General features: G+C 43.6%; 2 protein-coding genes across 8 annotated transcripts in view; both read right to left on the reverse strand.

The window, feature by feature from the left end:
- The window catches only part of LOC124387485 (polymeric immunoglobulin receptor-like), a 117,270-nt gene that overhangs the window by 62,952 nt on the left and 33,687 nt on the right, over positions 1-20,631 (reverse strand). The window lies entirely within an intron of this gene.
- Positions 1-20,631, reverse strand: part of LOC124387734 (CMRF35-like molecule 8) — a 56,581-nt gene that overhangs the window by 24,686 nt on the left and 11,264 nt on the right. For 3 of the 5 annotated variants that reach the window (XM_046852272.1, XM_046852265.1, XM_046852298.1), the window contains one exon: positions 19,809-19,966. In XM_046852272.1, the coding sequence (XP_046708228.1) occupies positions 19,809-19,851 (43 nt within the window). In that variant the 5' untranslated portion in view covers positions 19,852-19,966. Of the gene's footprint in view, positions 1-16,837; positions 17,853-18,917; positions 19,239-19,394; positions 19,716-19,808; positions 19,967-20,631 lie in introns of those variants that run through there. The other 2 variants (XM_046852279.1, XM_046852288.1) reach the window with 2 other exon arrangements.

The raw sequence follows: 20,631 nt of genomic DNA on the forward strand, positions 1-20,631 counted from the left end.
TTACAGCTGAGCAAATAATATTGTCATTGATAAAGTTGTTTGCATATGTCATACAATGCAATAATGATTCAAACTAAATATAATTTAAGAAAATACAAAATATGTACTTACTCAGGATGATTCTGGGTCGAACTCAAAATGGAGCGACACCTGCGTGGCCTGGTGTGAGTTTCCAGTAAAGGCAAGGGTGATGCAGCCACACTTCTAAAAATAACCAAACAATATATTTTAGGATGATAAATACACTTAAACAATATATATTTGTTAGCATGCATTGTACATATAGCATTTACACCTCAGCATTCCGGAACATCTCTGCTAGCTAACACTACATAACAGCCTTTCAGGATGATAAGTGAGACTAATCAAAACTGAACTGAGGCTAAAATATAACTTTATATAACGTCAACAATATTTAGGGCATACAATTACAAACAGTTAATGTTACAAATGAGCAGATATTGGCGTATTTTTGTTGTAACATTAAAAGGCAATGCTGACAAAAGCTAGGCAGAGATGTCTACAAACAATATTAGTTTTATATGATCAGAATGTAAGACTTAATAACTTACTCATCATAGCAACTTGATGGAAAGTCCTCGAATGGGTCGATTCGCTCTTCAAACTGCAAATGCTCCTCGTCGGAATTGCAATCTTCTTCGGATAAAAATGTAAATTCTTCATCACTGTCCAAAACCATCTGAAGAGCTTCCTCACCGGTATAGCGTGTCATCTTTCAAACACAGCTGGATGTGTAATAATCTCAGTGGAATCGCATTGTTTTATGCCACTGTCCGGGGGGCATGTGACTCATCGTGTGAACTATTTTACCTGTGAATAGCGGAGGGGTTCGTGTCTGGTCGCAGCTCATTATCAGATAATGACCTGCGGTGGAAAATCTGTGCCTCTACTTGGTTTCACATGATTTATATTCATTGGTAACTACATACTTGTCAGGGATCCACCAGCCACACCTTCACTTATCACTCCAAGCCACTCTCCCACTTACTAATCAGCTACACCTGGCCCTCATCAGCTCCCATGCTATATAACCTCCGTCCCTCCACCAGCTCATTGTCCGTTCTACAGCTTAGGCGATAGAACACTGTCGGACTACTTTGCATTGTTTATTTGTTTTGCTTCTGCCTGATCACCGCTCTTACCTGGTTTAGCAAACCTGGGGTTTCCTTATTTTTGTGCTTTTCTCATTAAAAGCCTTGTGGCATCTACTTCGGTTTCCGGCACGTTCTTTGCCTGACAGAAGAACGGACCTTTCACACACGGAGGGGCACCTAACACGGAAGAAAAGAAACCGCGTTACCTCAGCATGGAGGACCAGCCCGTTGCCACGTCCGAGTTTGTGAGGGAGCTCACCGCCGCGCTTCGAGAGGCTTTCCGGCCGGAAGCCGCGCACCAAACCCCTCCGTCATCTGGCAGCCCGATGGCTCTCCCAGCGTCTTTTTCCGGAGACGCGGCGGAATGTCAGGGATTCCTGCTCCAGGCGGCCGTCTACATCGAGATGCGACCACAATGTTTTCCTAGCGAACGAGCGAAGGTCGCGTTTCTGATTTCGCTGCTCACCGGAAGAGCGCTAGCGTGGGCAAGAGCGCTCTGGAGCGCAGCGAGCCCGGCCCTGACGTCATACGCCGCGTTCACGAGTCATTTCGCCGAGGTATTTAGCACCGCCCCCGGGGATACCTCAACCGCTGATCAGCTGCTCAATCTCCACCAGGGGACAGACAGCGTTTCGAGTTACAGCCTCCGCTTCCGCACTCTGGCGGCATCTGCTGGTTGGGATGAGAAAGCGCTGTTGGCTGTATACCGCAGAGGCCTAAATCAGGAGCTCAGGCTGGCGATGGCCACTTATGATGACTCTCTGGGGCTTGAGGCTTTTATTCAGAGATCCATCCGAGTCTCTCAACACCTGGCAGCCTGCAAATCCCCCGAGGTCGAACCAGCACAGGCTATGGCAGTACCAACAACTCCAGAACCAGAACCCATGCAACTCGGGTCACAGCGGCTGTCTCGGCAAGAAAGGGAGCGCCGGTGGGCAGCGGGAGCTTGCCTCTACTGTGGAGAGAGAGGACATCGCGTGGCCCAATGCCCAGTGAGGCCTCCTCGTCGGACGGTGAGTACGGTCACCCTTTCTTCTGACATTACTCACCTGTCACGCTCAGGGTCACCTTAGTAACCCCTGCTCTCTCTCTATCGGCTTCTGCCCTAGTCGACTCAGGATCCGCGGGGAACTTCATCTCCCAGGCGTGCCTAGAACGCCTCCAGCTACGCCGGCAGAGGGGATCCCAGGAACTGGCCGTCCAGACCATCCAGGGACGACCATTAGGGAAGGGCAAGGTGAAGTACTGTGCTCCACCTATTGTCCTCCAAGTCGGAGTGCTACACCAAGAAGAGATTCAACTGCTCGTACTGGAGGATTCGACAGTGGACGTGATCCTGGGTCGCCCCTGGTTAGCCAAGCACTCCCCACTTGTTCCTGGGACCCGTCGACATCCTGGAGTGGAGCCCGCCTGCCGGCATAAGTGCTTACTTCCACTCCCGACTCCTCCGGACCGTCTTAACCCTGGCAGCTACTCAAGTGGAAGGAGCACCCCAACCCGCTCAGGTAGAGATCCCGCATGAATACCGGGCCTTTTCTGACGCCTTTAGTGAGGAGGCCGCCACTCAGTTACCCCACACCGGCCGTGGGACTGTGCCATTGATCTAAAGCCGGGGCTAAGCTACCAAAGGCGGGTCTACCCTTGTCAGCCCCGGAACACCAAGCCATGGAGGGCTACATCCAACAGGCCCTCCGACAGGGCTTCATCACCCAGTCTTCCTCCCCGGCGGCCTCTAGCTTCTTCTTCGTGGCTAAGAAGGACGGGGGTCTGCGCCCTTGTATCGACTACAGGGGCCTAAATGCACAGATCGCTCCGCTTCCATACCCGCTCCCCCTGGTCCCAGCGGCCTTGGAAGAACTACGTGAGGCTCGCGTCTTTACCAAGCTGGACCTCCGAAGCGCGTACAACCTGGTGCGCATCCGCAAAGGGGACGAGTGGAAGACGGCGCTCATTACTCCCTCTGGTCATTATGAGTATCGGGTCATGCCGTATGGCCTTTCCATTGCTCCGCGGTCTTTCAGAACTGTATGAACGAGGTTTTCCGTCCCTTCCTCCATCGGTTTGTAATTGTTTACATCGACGACATCCTGATCTACTCCAGGACGCTGCAAGAACACCACAAGCACGTCACCCAGGTCCTAGACCGGCTGCGAGAACACCGACTGTTTCTCAACCTTCCCAAGTGTGAATTCCATCGCCGGAGATACAGTTCCTGGGTTACAACATCAACGCAGCAGGCATCAGGATGGATGAAAGGAAGGTGATGGCCGACGGGATTGGCCCGTTCCCACCTCAATCAAGGAACTCCAGAGGTTTCTTGGCTTCGCCAACTTCTACCGCCGGTTCATTGGAGGTTTCAGCCTGGTTTCCGCCTCACTCACGCCTCTCCTGCGAGGAAAAGCCAAGACTCTCTCCTGGACCCCGGATGCACAAAGGGCCTTCGAGGAGCTACGACGAGGTTCTGTACCGCTCCGCTTCTCCATCATCCTGACCCCAGCTCCCGCTTGTTGTCGAGGTGGACGCATCTTCCACAGGCGTGGGGCCACCCTCTCCCAGCATTCAGGAATCCCCTCGACTCCATCCCTGCGCCTACTTCTCAAAAAGCTGTCTCCAGCGGAACAGAATTACGACATCGGCAACCGGAACTCCTAGCCATCAAACTAGCCCTGGAGGAGTGGAGACACTGGCTGGAGGGGCTGTCCATCCTTTTATAGTCATCACGGATCACAAGAACCTTCAGTACCTCCGTGAGGCCAAGCGCCTAAATCCTCGCCAGGCACGGTGGGCTCTCTTTACCCGGTTCAATTTCAGCATCACCTATCGGCCAGGATCAAAGAACGGCAAGGCCGATGCTCTCCAGGGTGTATGGACCTGAGGAACCCACCGAGCCTGGGCCTATCTTGCCTCCGACGATCATTCTGAGCCCGATCATATGGGAGCTAGACGAGAACATCCGCAGGGCCACACGAGGAGAACAGACGCCCCCTGGTTGTCCCGAGGACCGGACCTTTGTTCCTCCAGAGTGTCGACAGGCCTTACTTAGAGCAGTCCACGAAGTCCCGGTTCAGGGCACCCAGGCAGGAGGCAGACCCTGCGTCTGGTTCAGGGACGATACTGGTGGCCAGGTATGAGCACCACAGTGGCCGAGTTTGTCCGAGGCTGCAACATCTGTGCCATCTCAAAAACTCCCCGACATCTACCAATGGGCAAACTCGTCCCCCTGCCTACTCCACAAAGGCCATGGTCTCATATCGGCATAGACTTTGTCACAGACCTGCCACGGTCGGAGGGTTTCACCTGCGTTCGTGGTCGTTGACCGGTTCTCCAAGGCCTGCCGCTTTGTCCCTCTCCGAGGCCTCCCCACAGCTCTGGAAACCGCGGAGGCGCTCTTCCATCACGTCTTCCGCAACCACGGCCTCCTGAGGAGATAGTGTCTGACCGGGCTCTCAGTTCACCTCACATGTCTGGAGGGCGTTTTTCCGGCTACTGGGAGTCACCGTCAACCTGTCATCCGGTTACCACCCCCAGTCGAACGGCCAGACCAAGCGGAAGATCCAAGAGCTGGGGAGGTACCTGAGGTCATATTGCCATCAGGACCAGGAGGAGGAGCCGGTTCCTGCCCTGGGCGGAGTACGCCCAAAACTCGTTGCGCCAAGACACCACAGGTCTCACGCCTTTTCAATGCGTGTTGGGGTTCCAACCCCCACTGTTTCCCTGGTCCGACGAGCCCTCCAACGTGCCCGCTGTGGACCACTGGTTTCGGGAGAGCGTCCGGACATGGGATGCTGCACACACTCAGCTGCGCAGGGCAGTGAGGGAAACCCGGCGACATGCGGATGCACGAAGGTCGGAAGCCCCCGCTTACAGGCCCGGAGACTGGGTCTGGCTATCCACCAGAGATCTCCGACTGCGGCTTCCCTGTCGGAAGTTATGCCCCCGGTACATCGGGCCGTTCAGGATTGAAAGGCAGGTCAACGAGGTGGCATACCGTCTGGAACTCCCGCCACAGTACCGGATACACCCCACCTTCCACGTGTCACTCAAGCCACACCATCCACCGACTGCCCAACGACCCAACGAGGTCAGGCCCCCTCCGCCTGAAGTGTTGGAACAACCCTCGGTCTATACGGCACGGGAGGTGCTGGACTCTCGCCGCCGAGGCAGGGTGCTGGAATACCTGTGGACTGGGAGGGCTACGGCCCTGAGGAACGGTCATGGGTGGCGAGGCAGAACATCCTGGATCCAGCGCTCCTAGAGGAGTTCCACGCTGCTCATCCGCTTCGGCCAGCGCCCGGGTCGGGTCACCCAGGCGCAGGGTTAGGCGTCGAGCCGCCCCTGGGGAGGGGGTACTGTCAGGGATCCACCAGCCACACCTTCACTTATCACCCAAGCCACTCTCCCACTTACTAATCAGCTACACCTGGCCCTCATCAGCTCCCATGCTATATAACCTCCGTCCCTCCACCAGCTCATTGTCCGTTCTACAGCTTAGGCGATAGAACACTGTCGGACTACTTTGCATTGTTTATTTGTTTTGCTTCTGCCTGATCACCGCTCTTACCTGGTTTAGCAAACCTGGGGTTTCCTTATTTTTGTGCTTTTCTCATTAAAAGCCTTGTGGCATCTACTTCGGTTTCCGGCACGTTCTTTGCCTGACAATACTTTAAGCTGTCTAAAGATATATTTTTTTTAATTTCCATGTGTCAGCTATTGGCCGAGTTTCAGCGCTTTTTGATGACGTGTTTCTAAACGAAGATCATGCAGACAAAGGCGACAGATGGCGCACCCTGATTATTTTATTAATTAAAAAAAAATACAACATTTTGTTTATATAGTGAGCATACACAAATGAAAGTAGACCCTTTACAGATAATGATGTATTACTTTGACATGTTTGATTAAATATGACCAAGCAGCCCTAACAGCCACAGAAATATATCTGTGGTTCACCCTGTCTGAAATTTCTGGCAGGGACAAGGCTGTGCTGCTGGATACACCACTCTTGCCCTCACTCCGTAACTCCCTAGTCGAAAGGTTTCATGACGCGAAGAAACAAATTTCACCAGTACCTCCGACTCTGCTCTCATGGGGCTGCACGGCGTTCGCAGCCCCAAACCTCACAACCCTCCCACCAGGAAGTGCAGAGACAGAGCGTCGCAACGTGCTCTCCCCGTGTAAGGGATCCCTCATGGCACTCTGGTCTGAAGCCCTGTGAGCTGACATATCTGAGGACTGTCATCTTCAATAAGAGGGCTTCGACCAAGAGGTCCTGACAGGACCTTCTGCGGGTGAAAGGAGTGCGTGTACCACCACCTTCCGCGTATCTCTCTTTACCCCCTCAGGGACCTGGCTAATTAACCCTGCCACAAAATGTGTTTCAGGGCATAGCTAGCTCCAGCAAGCTCTCTCCTTGGTTTCGGCCTGGCGTCGTTGTGGACCAGGAGGTCTCGTCAATAAAAGCTGCATCAGGGCACTGTCCGGCTCAAAGAGTACCAGAGGCTGATAGAGACTGATACCCATAAGAGGCAGCCTGGGAAGCTCTGCCAGATGTGTCTTGATGGTCCAATACAATTCAGTTCGGGTCTAGTCTGCCCCGGTTCAACAGGCTTTGCACCACTCTGGTGGAAATCAAACAGGCTCTGGTCATGCCTGCCTGCCTTGCATGTTTGGAGAGATCCCAGGTTCCTATCTCAAGGCCCCATACTGGGAGTCCCTGGTCGTTGCATAGTACGATGACCATGGTTGGGGAGTGGTCATGAGTGGCAGCTCCACACAAGGTCTATGGGAGAGGGCCCACCTTCTTCTTCCTCATTTGGCTTCTCCCATTAGGGAAAGCCATAGCAGATCATCCTTCTCCATACCCACCTGTCTGCTACATCTGCCTCTATTAACCCATTGCATGTCTTTCCTCACCACATGCATAAACCTCCTCCTTGACCTTCATCTTTTCTTTCATCTTGGTGACTCCATTCTCAGCATTCACCTACTGATACACCTTATGTCCCTCCACTGCACATGTCCAAAGCATCTCAATCATGCCTCCCTCACCTTGCCTCCAAAATGTCCCACATGTGAGGTCCATCTAATAAACCTAGTTACTCCTAACGAAAATGACAAACACTTCAGCTCTACCTCCTGTTGTTTAGTCAGTGCCACTGTCTCTAAACCAAACAACATTGCAGGTCTTACCACAGTCCTATAAACTTTTCCTTTCACTCTTGCAGATACCGTTCTATCACAAATCACTCCTACTATCACTCTTCTCCACCCCTTCCACCCCGCCTACACTCTTTTCCTCACTTCTTCACACAGTCCACCTATCTACACCTTCCTCCACAATTATACATTACCATATGCTCCTCTTTCTTCTTAAAATAAGCATTTACCACTGCCATTTCCATCCTTTAAGCAAAATCTACCACCATCTGCCCTTTCATATTCCTCTACTTAAGGCCATACCTACCCATCATCTCCTCATCACCTCTGTTCCCTTTACCTACATGCCCATTACAGTTTGCCCCAATCACCAATCGTTCATTCCAAGGTATACCTTCAACCACTTCATTTAACTTACTCCAGAATTTTTCCTTCTCCATCCTACAACCCACTTGTGGAGCATAGGCACTGATGACATTTATCATCACCCTTTCAGGCTTCACATTCATAACTATCAGAATCTCTCTTTATCTCCACTACACTCTTACTGTACACTTCTTTTAGAACCACCCCTACACCATTTCTCTTTCCATCCACACCATGATAGAACAGTTTAAACTCACTTCAAATGTTTCTGGCATTACTCCATTTTCATTTGGTCTCCTGAACACACAACATATCTACCTTTCCCCTCTCCATCATATGAGCTAACTCTTCCCCTTTCTCAGTTATAGTACAAACATTTCATGTACCAACCCTAACTTTCACTCTCCTACACTTCTCCATCCCCTGCCATCTTCCTCCTTTCCTTCTCCTTCTTTGGCCAACAGTAGCCCAATTTCCACCGGTATCCTGTTGGCCAACAATACCTGTGGTTGTCATTGGTGAATTTCTGGTTTGTGATCAGAACATTTGATTTGCCAAATGTTTTTACGCTGGATGCCCTTCTTAATGCAACCTTTCCAGTTTTTTTGGGCTTGGGACCCGCACTAATAGTGCACTGGCTTGTGCAACCCTAATGGCTCGGTTAGATGCCCCATCTACTATGGCACATTAATTGGCTAGAGATGCTGGCTGCGCTTCATGCTCTGGAGCATTTCCTCCCAGTCCTCAAAAGCCATCATGGGTTGATCCGCTCGGGCAACACCTCTGTGGTCTCGTACTTTAACCACCAGGGGGGTGTCTCAGATCCTCCTCTCACTGAGAGCAGCTTATATTCCAGGCTGGTTGCACAAAGCAGCAGACACCCTGGGGTGGTCGATACACCCTGGGGGGTCGAGACCCAGGGAATGGCACCTCCACCCTCATGTGGTGAAGCGGATCTGGGAGAAGTTTGCCAAAGCCCAAGTAGACCTATCTGCATCTCGAGAGATGTCGAACTGTCCTCTGTGGTTGTCCATTTATCCACCAGCCCCTCCAGGGCTCAACAGTATGGCACAGGCTCAGCCGAGGCTGCGCTTTACTCCAAGCATGCCAGGGTGGCCGGGCCGACCATGGTGTGCAGACCTGGTGGCCCTCCTCAAGCAACATCCATGGAAGATTCCTCTGAAGAGGGATCTCCTCTCCCAATCAGAGTCTACTGCCTGGTTGGTTCAGTGCTGGAGTTCCTGCAGGAACAGTTCGCAAAAGGGTTGAATCCTTCCCCCGTTAAAGTCGTCTGCCGTTTCAGCATATGGCCCCTGTGTTGGGGCATTTACTGGGCAGAGACTTGCTCCTGATGCATTTTCTCCATGGCACCAACAGTGCCTGGGTGGGACCTGGCCATTGTGCTGGAGCCTCTGTCTGAGCCCCCCTTCAAGCCTTTGGCTGAGACTTCATGGAGGCACTTGTCTATTAAGAGGTGGATTGATTCAGGTGGGACACTACTAAAGGCCTGGTTGTAAAATCCACATCCCACCACTGCATTTCACAGATCCGCTTAATCAGTAAATACATTATTGTAGTGGTTCAGCTAATAAAATACTTAAGTAACATTAAACTACTGGGATTTTGATTTAATACACAATAAAACTTCTTTTATTTCAGGATCGTCTGCTTGAGCTTGTTTTAGAACTGCCTTGGGGATCCCTACAACTGATTGGAGCAGCTCCTCTTCCAGTTCTACTGACATTGCTGATTTCATGGTGAGTGAACACAACCATGAGCCTCTCTCCTGGCATTGTACTATCACTGACTGGGATATACTGACCATAACTTCGGGTTGCACTTCTTTCGAGCAGGTTCCCATGCACTGTTACATTGACAGTGGCAGGCGTGAGAGACCATTAACATCCCCATTCAACTTCCCTGGACTGTATTTAATGACGAATCGAAAATCAGCAAGTTTGGCTACCCATCTGTATGTGGCTGCATTTAGCTTGGCTGTTGACAACACATTTGTGAGAGGGTTATTGTCTGTGTACACAATAAATGGTGGTGCATGGCACAAATAATCTCTAAACCGCTCACATATGCCCAAGAACTCCAACTTTCCTGAGTGCAGAAACAGAAACAGTTAAGCTTCTTGATTCATATGCTATTACCAATAACATGCCTCCTTGCCTTTGCCTAAATTATCATCTAAATAAAGCTGACACACCTCATCACACAGTTCTCTCAGGCACTTCTCCATGCTCCTTTGGAATTCAGCCAGTGCATTGGACAAACCAAAAAGGACCCTTACCAATTTATATAATCCCCACGGTGTTATAAACGCAGTGAGAGGTCAACTGGATTCCTCTACAAAGTCCTGGTGATAGGCATTACCTTGTTCGAGAACTGAAAACCAGGTGCTGCCTTCCATCCTTCTTATGCACACAGACTACAAGCAAAGAATTTGGTGACTTTGAGCTAGTGATCTTTCTCTTATTCAACAAATCGTCCAAATATTTTTTAACCTCTTTATGCAGTTTCTTCGGGACCGACATGTATGGTGCAAGCTTCCGGTGACGTAGCTTCCTGTGTTTGACTTGTTTGCCGCGAGTTCCGTGTTTTTTCGTGTTTGTTCTCTCGGCGTTTTCAAACAAACTTTACTATTTATCTATCCTTTTTTCCTCTTTTAATAATCCTAAATTGTTTTTGTCTTCCTGACTTGTGCCTGTAGTTTGTTAACTATTTATTTGATACAACACTGCACCAAAGTCTTCCTGTGAAGCACCACAGTGAAGTACAAAGGGTTCATTCAGATCTGGATAGCCCAACCCGGGTGGGTTGGACAAGCAGTCCACTAACTCACAGGGACCTTTTGATGCTCGATTGTCCTTGTGACAGGATGTGATGATGCAGGTGTCCCTGAAGACTTTTTCCCTTGCCCTTCTGCTTTGGCGGTACTTTTGTTTTTTGGTGTCATTGTATTAATGAGCCATATATAAAGAGGTGCAGCCTTGTGGGAGAAGTTCTTAATGTATGACCTTTAGTAAAAGAGAAATCCTAGTAACTCTCTTCACCATATGTTTCAGGGGTCCACTCTTTTAGGGCTTGGACCGGAGAAATGTCAGCAGGGTCCATCGTGTACCCATCTTTGGCCACCAGCCTCCCTAGAAATCAGTACTGATTCTGGATTCTGGATGCTCTCTGATAAACACACTGAAGAACCCTGCACTTCTGTTGTTATAAATTGAAAGTCTGTCATGTAAACATTCACTGTTACAGATGGTTAGTTGGTATTTGAGTAAAACACCACTGATGTGTTCTGGAAATGGTAAAAAAGGTGCAGTTGAAAGCAGCATGAAAGTTCAATTAGTAGTTTGCAGGTTGGTTTGTTTTATAATTTGCTGTTTAAAATATAGTCCGAAAAATAAAGTTAACTCTACACAAAGGTGATTAATATTTTAGGCAGGAAAAGGGAAACCATTTAAATCATTAACTTTACAGAAAAGTAAAAAGTTAAAAATTCTGTAAAACTTTACCCAAGTATATTAATGAAGTGTGATAACTTGTGCTAATGACACTGATTATTGTTAAGATAAACAGAAGGCAGTGTTTGGAGACTCAACATCCTTTACTCTTAGTTCCACTGTTGTGTAAATGTCTATCCAACGTTTATCAACTCCACACTTGTATTTCCCAGTGTCCTCTACAGTGATCTCTCTGATCATCACCCTGAACTCTGCTGATTTGGTGTCATCAAACAGTGAGAATCTTCCTGAAGTTACCCACATGTTTGTATCTCCTGTCTTTATTAGATCAGAACAGCCTGACCATGAAACCATACAGAAATATTTTTTGTTTTCTTTGTATTTTGTATTATACTTGCACTTGATAAGGACTCCTCCTCCTGAATATCCTGTTACTTCCTTGGAGGCTCCTCCATCTAACAAACACCAAATATCCATCTGAGCAAAACCTTCCTTTATGTAACACTGCTGCTGATAGTGATAATTATTATAAGGTGCATTTCTTTACCTAAGATCAGGCAGATGGTGAAGATAATGATGAGGATCTTCATCCTGAGTTCACACCCAAAGATCTACTCACCAAATCCATTTTAGAAAGATATTAAAGCTCCTGTTCTGCTACACACTGTTACTGTCTCTGTCCTGCTCTGTGAATGTGCTGCATCTTTAACAGTGTCTTAACCAGAAACTGATTCTGCACCCATTTCCCCTTCTATATGTGTGTGAAAGAGCTGTTCAGGAAATGAATGTGTGAAATATGTATGAACTACATACTGTAAACATAAACAAGGCTTTCAGATATATGACAAAATAAACAGCCTCTGGTCAGTTCCAGTGTGTAAACAATCATGTAAATTAGTAGGAGTGTTTAATATATGCATTCTGGATATAAGCATTTTTACTCTATGCAAGTATTTTTTCTCTCAGTGCTACAAGAGTAATTTCACTGAGGATATTTATTACCCATGTATGTGTACTGCTCTACTGCCAAAAGGTCTCTACTGCCCTATAGAACACAAGGTGTGTAAAAGAGGAACGAGTAAGAACAGGACTGTGTTTGAATTCTAAAAAATTTCAGAGACTTTCAGGACATTTCAGAAATCATTATCCTTCACAACAAACTCTGGATTCTGTCTGTGAACATAAAGGGTGTAACACGATGAGACTTTCTGTTTCTGTATTTATATTTGTATCTCTACAAAGCCCTTCTGTAAGTCACTGTAGACCAGGGCATTGCTAAGAACCGTTTTTTATTCAAGCATTCTTTAATAAACACTTTTTAACCTCAACAATGATACTATGGATAATAAACATCCAATGTCACCTCGAAGGATGGGTTATATACAGACATATCTAAAGACCTAAATACATGGCAGCTATATACATTCAATGTAGCAAAAAAATACATCAAACTCCACTCACCTATTTAAAACAGATATGCAGGCTTTATTAATGGTTGTGCAGTGGGAAGAAGAGGGCTGGTTTGTTCTGATTCATATTCAGTACTGTCATCTTTAAAAAGTGGTGAATCTTCATCAGACAACTTGATTGTCATGATTGGTGCTGTTTTCAAACCCAGCTGTAATGTTCCCTTTCAGAATGCTTTCAGTGGCACAGGTGTTAAAGTTCCTTCTTAAAGACTAGACCATATAAGGTGGAAAAGAAGCTGATGGGCTTTCTTTACCATGATGTTGCTGTGACAGAACCATATCACGTCCTGTAGATGTTGATACGAAGGTAGCGAAAACTGTCCACTCTCAATGGGGTGGAAACTCTGATCCAGGTCTTGCTAAAGTCCACAATCAGTTCTTTTGTACTGCTGAAATTCAGGCTCAAATTTTTCTCAAGGCATGAGTACTCCTGGCTTTTTATCACCTTCAAGCAGGCCTTCTTGTTGTTTTCAGAGATTAAAAGGCCTACTTGGATGAGATTACAAACCTTTTGTTTGTACTTTTGTCTGTATTTTGTTTCTTCTTTTCTCTTGTTAACCCACTGACAACTATATCTATACCATATTTCCTAATGCAACTTAGGATTTCCTACCCAAAAAAACTAATTTAATTTGCATAGTCTGGTCATTTGATAGTGCCCCTACACCGTCACGTCAGGATTAGAAATATTCATATTGTTTTGACACACAATCTAAGATAGCAGGAACTCTGGCCTTTGATCTTTCTAAATAATATAGAGAAACAAACATTTTGTCTAATGCTGTATTTATTGACTACTATAACTCATTTTGATGTGTATTCACTATATCTTTCAAGAAAATCTGACATTTCTACATGTAACAGTCATGATTTTGGGGTAAGAAGAAGTAATCGCCATTCAATAATCTATCCACATAAGTATATTCACGAGTTCTCATTCTCAGGGGCGTAGCCATCATTTCAAAAGTGGGGGAAACGAAATGTGTAGTGTTACCTGTTTTTTTTCCCCCCCACTAAAAAAGTGAGGGGGACAAATTAACTTTTTATAAAAAGTGCGGGGGACATGTCCCCTGCGTAATCTACGCCCCTGCTCATCCTTAATGCCTGGAACTGTATCATTAGAGCTGGTCGCATTGCTGCTGGTTCGCATTGCTGTTTCTACTCACTGGGGTGAACTGGCCATCTGCCAGACCGGACCCTTTTCTGCTGGGCCATCATACTTTTTGGGACAATACATCATTTAATTGAAATTTGACTGACCCAATCACAGCTTTAAACATCTCCCATTTTGGGCTCATCCAAAGATTTCACAAGCACCCATTTGACTGAGTTTACAGTTTATTTAATGCTATATTATAAAAAAAGTGATAATCTGATCAACAGTTTATCAAATTTTCTTTTTTTCCCCTCATACACACAGGCACACACAAGATGGATTTCATAAATAATTTTAGAATTCATCAATGTGGATTATTGTTTTATTGTATTAAAATTACGTGTTTTAGAAGTTTTTAATGCGTCAACTCTTACTCTTTCCTACCTGTTATTATATGGCTTTTGTGCTTTTATGGAAAATGAGTTGGTATACATATTCAAGGGCATGCAAAGATTGGAAGTATTTGTGATCATATGTAGTGTGCCAAAATTCCAGGTATTATTTTTTGTCCCAGTCCAGCCCTGTCTCCTCATAGTCAAACACTGCAAGAAAAACCTAAAAGCAAAGAAAAATAGTATCAACATATACTCAGTAATGTCCACAATTTACCGTTTTTTTTTTTTTTTTTTTTTGCAAATGAACACGCACAGATGAAGATAATGGCCTCTTGGTCATTTCCTGACTTTTGGTATACAATGCCAGCTGTACCTGCTAAAACAAATGCAGTCAAATAATCAGTTCTTATTATTACTTTTCTTAATTTTTTACAGCATGTGTGACATTGTGTATACAATCATATGAAGGTGTATAGGTGTTTAATACTAGCATTTTGCATGTGAGCATCTTTCTCTATAATAGTAACTTATTCCTCTCAGTGCTTCTTTCATGAGAATGTTTATTACTCCATTTGACCATTTGTACTGCTCTACTGCCAAAAACACTCTAATGCACTTTAGAGCACAAGTAACGAGTAACAGATAGAAAATGATCACTACAGTATTCACCATGGAGGTTTAAAATAGTCTGTGTGTGAACACTAGGTGTAACACAGTGACAACTTTCCTATTAGTATCTCTAGTAAGCAGTACTGTATGCCATTTTGGTTAAGGTTGTCCTCTGAATGCTGTAAATTTAAATATTAATGTAGAATGTTTGGATTTTTCCAAATTAGCTAAGAATCTCTTTGTGTACAACCTATGGGCTTGGTTTTTTTACAAAATAATAAGCAAAAATGTGATCGTACATGTTATAATTATCATTCATCGCTTTATTCATTGTACATATCATTGCTTTAAACACAGATTGAAGAAGATGGTGTCATGTCTTCTGCAACGCTGGGTGAATAATCTGATCTAACTATAAAAATCCCCTGAATTCAAACTGTGTGCATCCGGTGTACCTTCTATATTATTTTCCTTTCCTTCCCTTCCCAGATTTCCATTATGTTTAGCCTTTTGGTTTTTGGCATCTCCTTATTTTTCCTTTTCATTGTTTAATCTTTTCCTGGCATATAAAAAAAAACTTCTCACTCCTGCTCAACATTTGTTTCCTGAGACTCTGAACTCTGCACAATAATCCTAAATTTTTACCATAATATGCTAGTATATGTTAAAACAAGAAAAGATGGCACCAAGGAGATCAGTTGCCATCCTGACTTTAGTGGAGGTGAGGCGTATCAGGCATGGAGAGGAGAAGTAAAGACCTAGTCAAAAACTTTGTTAAATGGTGTGGGGGAAAAAACACCATTGTATCTCAATTGCAATCATGGGTCAGGATGTTGAACTGACAGGATACATACAGGGTCAGCACTGACATTTTTTTTATAATAATCATATAATTATAATATTCTACAAACCTGTGGTATCCAGTGCAACCTTATTGCAACAGTATGCTGGGGAGACAGCATAAAAACTGGAGATAAAAAAAAAAAATCTCAATAACTGTTCAAGAAGGTACAGTATGGTTGGTCTTAGGCTGCTCATTGGATAGTTTTAAGATGCTTTAAGCACAAGATACATTCAGGTTAACTGTGGGTACTACACAACATTGCACTGCACTGAGCCAGTCTTAGGAGCCAAATATGAGCACTGGTAGTGGTTCTACCAATATTCATTATTCAAATGCACATGCACGGTCCCTTTACTTTCATTCATTACTCTGATTTACATAGGTTATAATATTTACATTTTATTACTTTGCAGGTGCTGTCACATTTGAAACTTTGGCAACAAGTGTGCAGAAGAGACCACTGATTGTGTTTACAAGCTTACATGCTTAAGAGACTTCAAACTGCACTTTATTGAGCCTAGGAACTTTGTGCCAGCACCAGTATCAGCATTCTAATGGAAACATCACAGACTTGTTTGGGAACAGCATGCAGTGCTGAACCATGGCCAGAAAGATAGGTGTAGGAATTCAGCTCTGCAAACAATGGACTTTTTCCTGTGATGTGGTCAGGGAAAAGCTTCCATTTCCTGCAGTATAAAACTGAGATAATATAAGTAGCTTCTTTCCACAGGCAAATTGGGACCTCAGCAAGGACACCTAGGACTTGGACTTGAGATTAGAGTCATTGCACAATGACAATCCATAATCACAACCTGCTTTTACACATCTTGCACCATTATTATATATGCTCATAATAACTCGCACTGTTTCTGTCTTCTGTTTTTTAAGTATATTTTAGATTCTATTTCTATTTGTGTTTTTATTGTAATTTCTATTTTCTTGGAATTATATTTTGTTATAATGTAAATTCTATTTTATTCTGTTTATTCCATTTTTCTTTGTATTTTATTTATTTATTATTTAAAAATCTTATCCTTTTAACTATTTATTCTATTTTGTGTCACAGACCACTGCATTAAAATCATTTCACTGCATGTCGTATAGTGTGTATGGTGGTAAATTAGACAAATAAAATTAGAATGTAAAGTTGAACATGACTGAAACCTTTGTGGTATAATTAAACAAGACATCAAGCACATGTGTTTAAAAAAGCTTCAGAATTGTAGTGGAACTCTAAATTAGCCACAAATCTGATATACACACAGTGTCTGGAGAAATCTCAAACAACATTACAAGAAAATGCACAGGAACTCAGTGTTCATTCATTGATTTATTTGATTTAAAATTCATACACAAACTCATTCAATCATTTATTAATTTTCAGTAAGTAATTGGCCTCTTACAAGGACATAACAATTGAAGCGGTTTACTTTGCATCTTTTAGCTCTTGCATCTCTTTTATGAAATTACAAAAAGGACTGGAATTCCAATCAGAAGCAAAATTATAGACATAGTGATCACAGTTAAAGTTGGAAATCATGAAACAAGAGTTAAACAAACAGACACTTTAAAATACAAGGCATGAAATTGATCAAAGTCATGTAGTATGCATGTATAAAAATAAAAATAAAATCACCTTTTCCTGCATGATTAGATGCATTGTGCTGTTGCAATATAAATATGGTGGATTAAAAGGAACAGCATGAATACTCAGAAGTTCCTTGTAAAATTGTTCACATTGAACATCTGAGCAAAATTACCTACTGGAAAAGAAGCTAGAATAGGCTTAGAGGTGATGACACAGGTTGTGTTGGTTTTAATGTTGAAACCGTGACATATATATATCTAAAGCATTAAAATGTTTGGTTAGATAATAAATGACATGAAGTGAGTGAATCTAGTGTCTGGCTGATAGCAGTACAGATTCAACACAATAAAGTTTACATTGAGTATGTGTGAAACTCCAGAAATTCTAATGAGACAATGTGTCTTCATGTCTCTACAAACTCACCAGTAACTGTCAGGTTGATCTGTGTTAAATAAACCTTGTATCCATGATCAGATGTCCAGGTTGCTTCAGCTCCACACCAGTATTCACCAGAGTCTGTTTTAGCTACATTTCTAATACTCACAGTGAAGATTTGTTCTGTTCTGTCATCATACAGGGAGAATCTACTTTCTATAACAGATTCACTATAAACACAAGCAGCAGGTTGCATCCCCTTGCAAAGAAACTTGGAGTGATTCCTGAGGGATTGTGGGTATTTACAGCTGATGTTTAAATCTCCTCCTACATGGACAGTCTTACTGATGGACTTCTCATAAGACAAATCTGCAAATCAGAAAGATTCAGATCAGTGTATATGCTTATTTGCATCCTAATTCTAAAACACAAACAGTTTATAGTAAATTTAGACACAAAACATAATTATAATAATTATATAATATAATATATGATTCTTGCTATGATATGATATTCAGATTCACTACAATGTAGATGATCAGATTTATCTTTATTGTATCACGTTGTCAGGGTGCGAGCGACACAGACGGCGGAAGCATTGACCGCACGTAAAGTCCAACACATACAATATTGAACGGGGAGTGAGTGTGAATGAGGGGTTTATGTAGGAGCAGGGTGAAGTAATGATGAGTCCCAGGTGTGCATAGTTAAGCCTGGGGCTCCAGAGAGAGCGGAGGCATGAGAGACAACGAGCCCCAGGTGTACGTGGTTAAGCCTGGAGCTCCAGGGAGAGCGGAGGCATGAGTGCTACAGGAGGGGGTGTGGCAGGTGGATCCCTGACACACATACAGTAACAACACATAATTATGTTCCAGTGTCCTTCATAATCAGCTCTCTGATAAACACACTGAAGAATCCTACACTTCTGTTGTCATGAACTGAGAATCTGCCATCATGGTTCCATTCACTGTTTAGTTTTGTTGTTTGATTAAAACATCACTTTTGTGTTCCAATCTTACAGATAGATTTGGATTTGTTTTTATATTCAACCTCATATCTGCACTTGATGTTGATTCCCTCCCCCTGCATCTGCACTCACTTCTCTAGAGCACAAGCTTCCTGTTACAAGTTAGAAATTTTAGATTTCAATCAACTTATACTTCAGTTTCAGTTCTTATTTTGGATGAAATCTTAGCTTCAAGACTTAAAAAAAATAAAAAATAAAAATTACTCTGTCTGTGAGAAACATGCAGGTTAGGGGTAAATATTTGTACCACAAAAATGTTAATAAAACAACTGGTGGTAAAAAAAGAACAGTTTAGTTCAATATGCTGCATAAAAAGGTATTATTTTGGATTTTAAAAGATATTTTAGTCATAGTTAGAAATTATAATAGTTATTAATAAATAGTAAAGGCAGTGGTTTGAGACTCACCCTCCTTTACTTTTAGTTCCACTGGTGTGTAAATGTCCTTTCCCAAAGATATATCAACTCCACACTGATACGTCCCAGTGTCCTCTACAGTGATCTCTCTGATCATCACCCTGAACTCTGCTGATTTGGTGTCATCAAACAGTGAGAATCTTCCTGAAGTTACCCACAGGTTTTTAACTTCTGTCTTTATTTGGTCAGAACAGCCTGACCATGAACCCTTACAGAAATATTTTAGGTTTTCTTTGTATTCTGTATCATACTTGCACTTAACAAGGACTTCACCTCCTGAATATCCTCTTAGTTCCTTGGAGGCTCCTCCATCTAACAAAAGATTATTTTGGATTTAAAACAATATTTTAGTAATAGTTAAAAATTATAATAGTTATTGTACAGATGGAATTCTCAGCCATTTTGTGTGTCTGCTAGTGACACTAGAGCTTTGTGAAGATAAACAGAAGGCAGTGGTTGAAGACTTACATTCCATTACTTTTAGTTCCACTGGTGTGTAAATGTCCTTTCCCAAATATATATCAACTCCACACTGATACGTCCCAGTGTCCTCTACAGTGATCTCTCTGATCATCACACTGAACTCTGCTGATTTGGTGTCATCAAACAGTGAGAATCTTTCTGAAGTTATCCACATGTTTTTATCTCCTGTCTTTATTAGATCAGAACAGCCTGGCCATGAACCCTTACAGAAATATTTTAGGTTTTGTGTATATTCTGTATCATACTTGCACTTGATAAGGACTCCTCCTCCTGAATATCCTGTTACTTCCTTGGAGGCTCCTCCATCTAACAAAACACCAAATATCCATCTGAGCAAAACCTTCCTTCATGTAACACTGCTGCTGATAGTGAGGATTATTATAAATTGTATTTCTTTACCTGAGATCAGGCAGAAGGTGAAGATGATGATGACGATCTTCATCCTAAGGTCACACTCACAGATGTCCACACCAATTCAACTTTAGAAAGATATTAAAGCTCCTGTTCTGCTACACACTGTTACTGTCTCTGTCCTGCTCTGTGAATGTGCTGTGTGTCTGTGAATAAAGTAGTGTGAAGCATCAGAAAAAAAGGAAGTTTGGAGACAGGCGTCAGTATATAAAAAACAAATGTATGTTTTTGCCAAGTTTTTTTTTTCACTTTTCATTTTTTTGTTTTCCCTCGTGCTCTCTCTCTCTCTCTCTCTCTCTCTCTCTCTCTCTCTCTCTCACACACACACACACACACACACACACACAAAAGTTAACGCTGTTCGGGTCAGAACTGTTTTGGCAGTGAAATAGGGACCAACACATTATTAGGCAGGTGGCCATTATGTTATGCCTGATTGATGGCCATAAACCTAAAACTGGTCAGTGTATATTCAGTATCCACAGCCCAGTTTTTGTCCTTTCAGCTGCTAGCGGATTTCCCTCTTTCACAAGTTTTTGATTAAGCATCACCCATAGGAAGGACACAAATTCCTAGATACAATAATAAAGGAAACAGATGTGTTTAACAAATTAGCAAATGTTCATACAGCTTAAAACATTTATAACAACAATAACAACAAAAACAACAAGAATAAAAATAATAATCTTGTTGGAACAAACAAAAACAATGACAAGTTATATAATTATCAAAGCTTGTTACAGGGTACAGCTACAGGGTTTAATCCATATGCAGTTGTCACCTGTCTATTTTCATTTCCAACTCTAGTCAA

The sequence above is a fragment of the Silurus meridionalis genome, chromosome 1 (genome assembly GCF_014805685.1).
Source record: "Silurus meridionalis isolate SWU-2019-XX chromosome 1, ASM1480568v1, whole genome shotgun sequence".
Classification (NCBI taxonomy): domain Eukaryota; kingdom Metazoa; phylum Chordata; class Actinopteri; order Siluriformes; family Siluridae; genus Silurus; species Silurus meridionalis.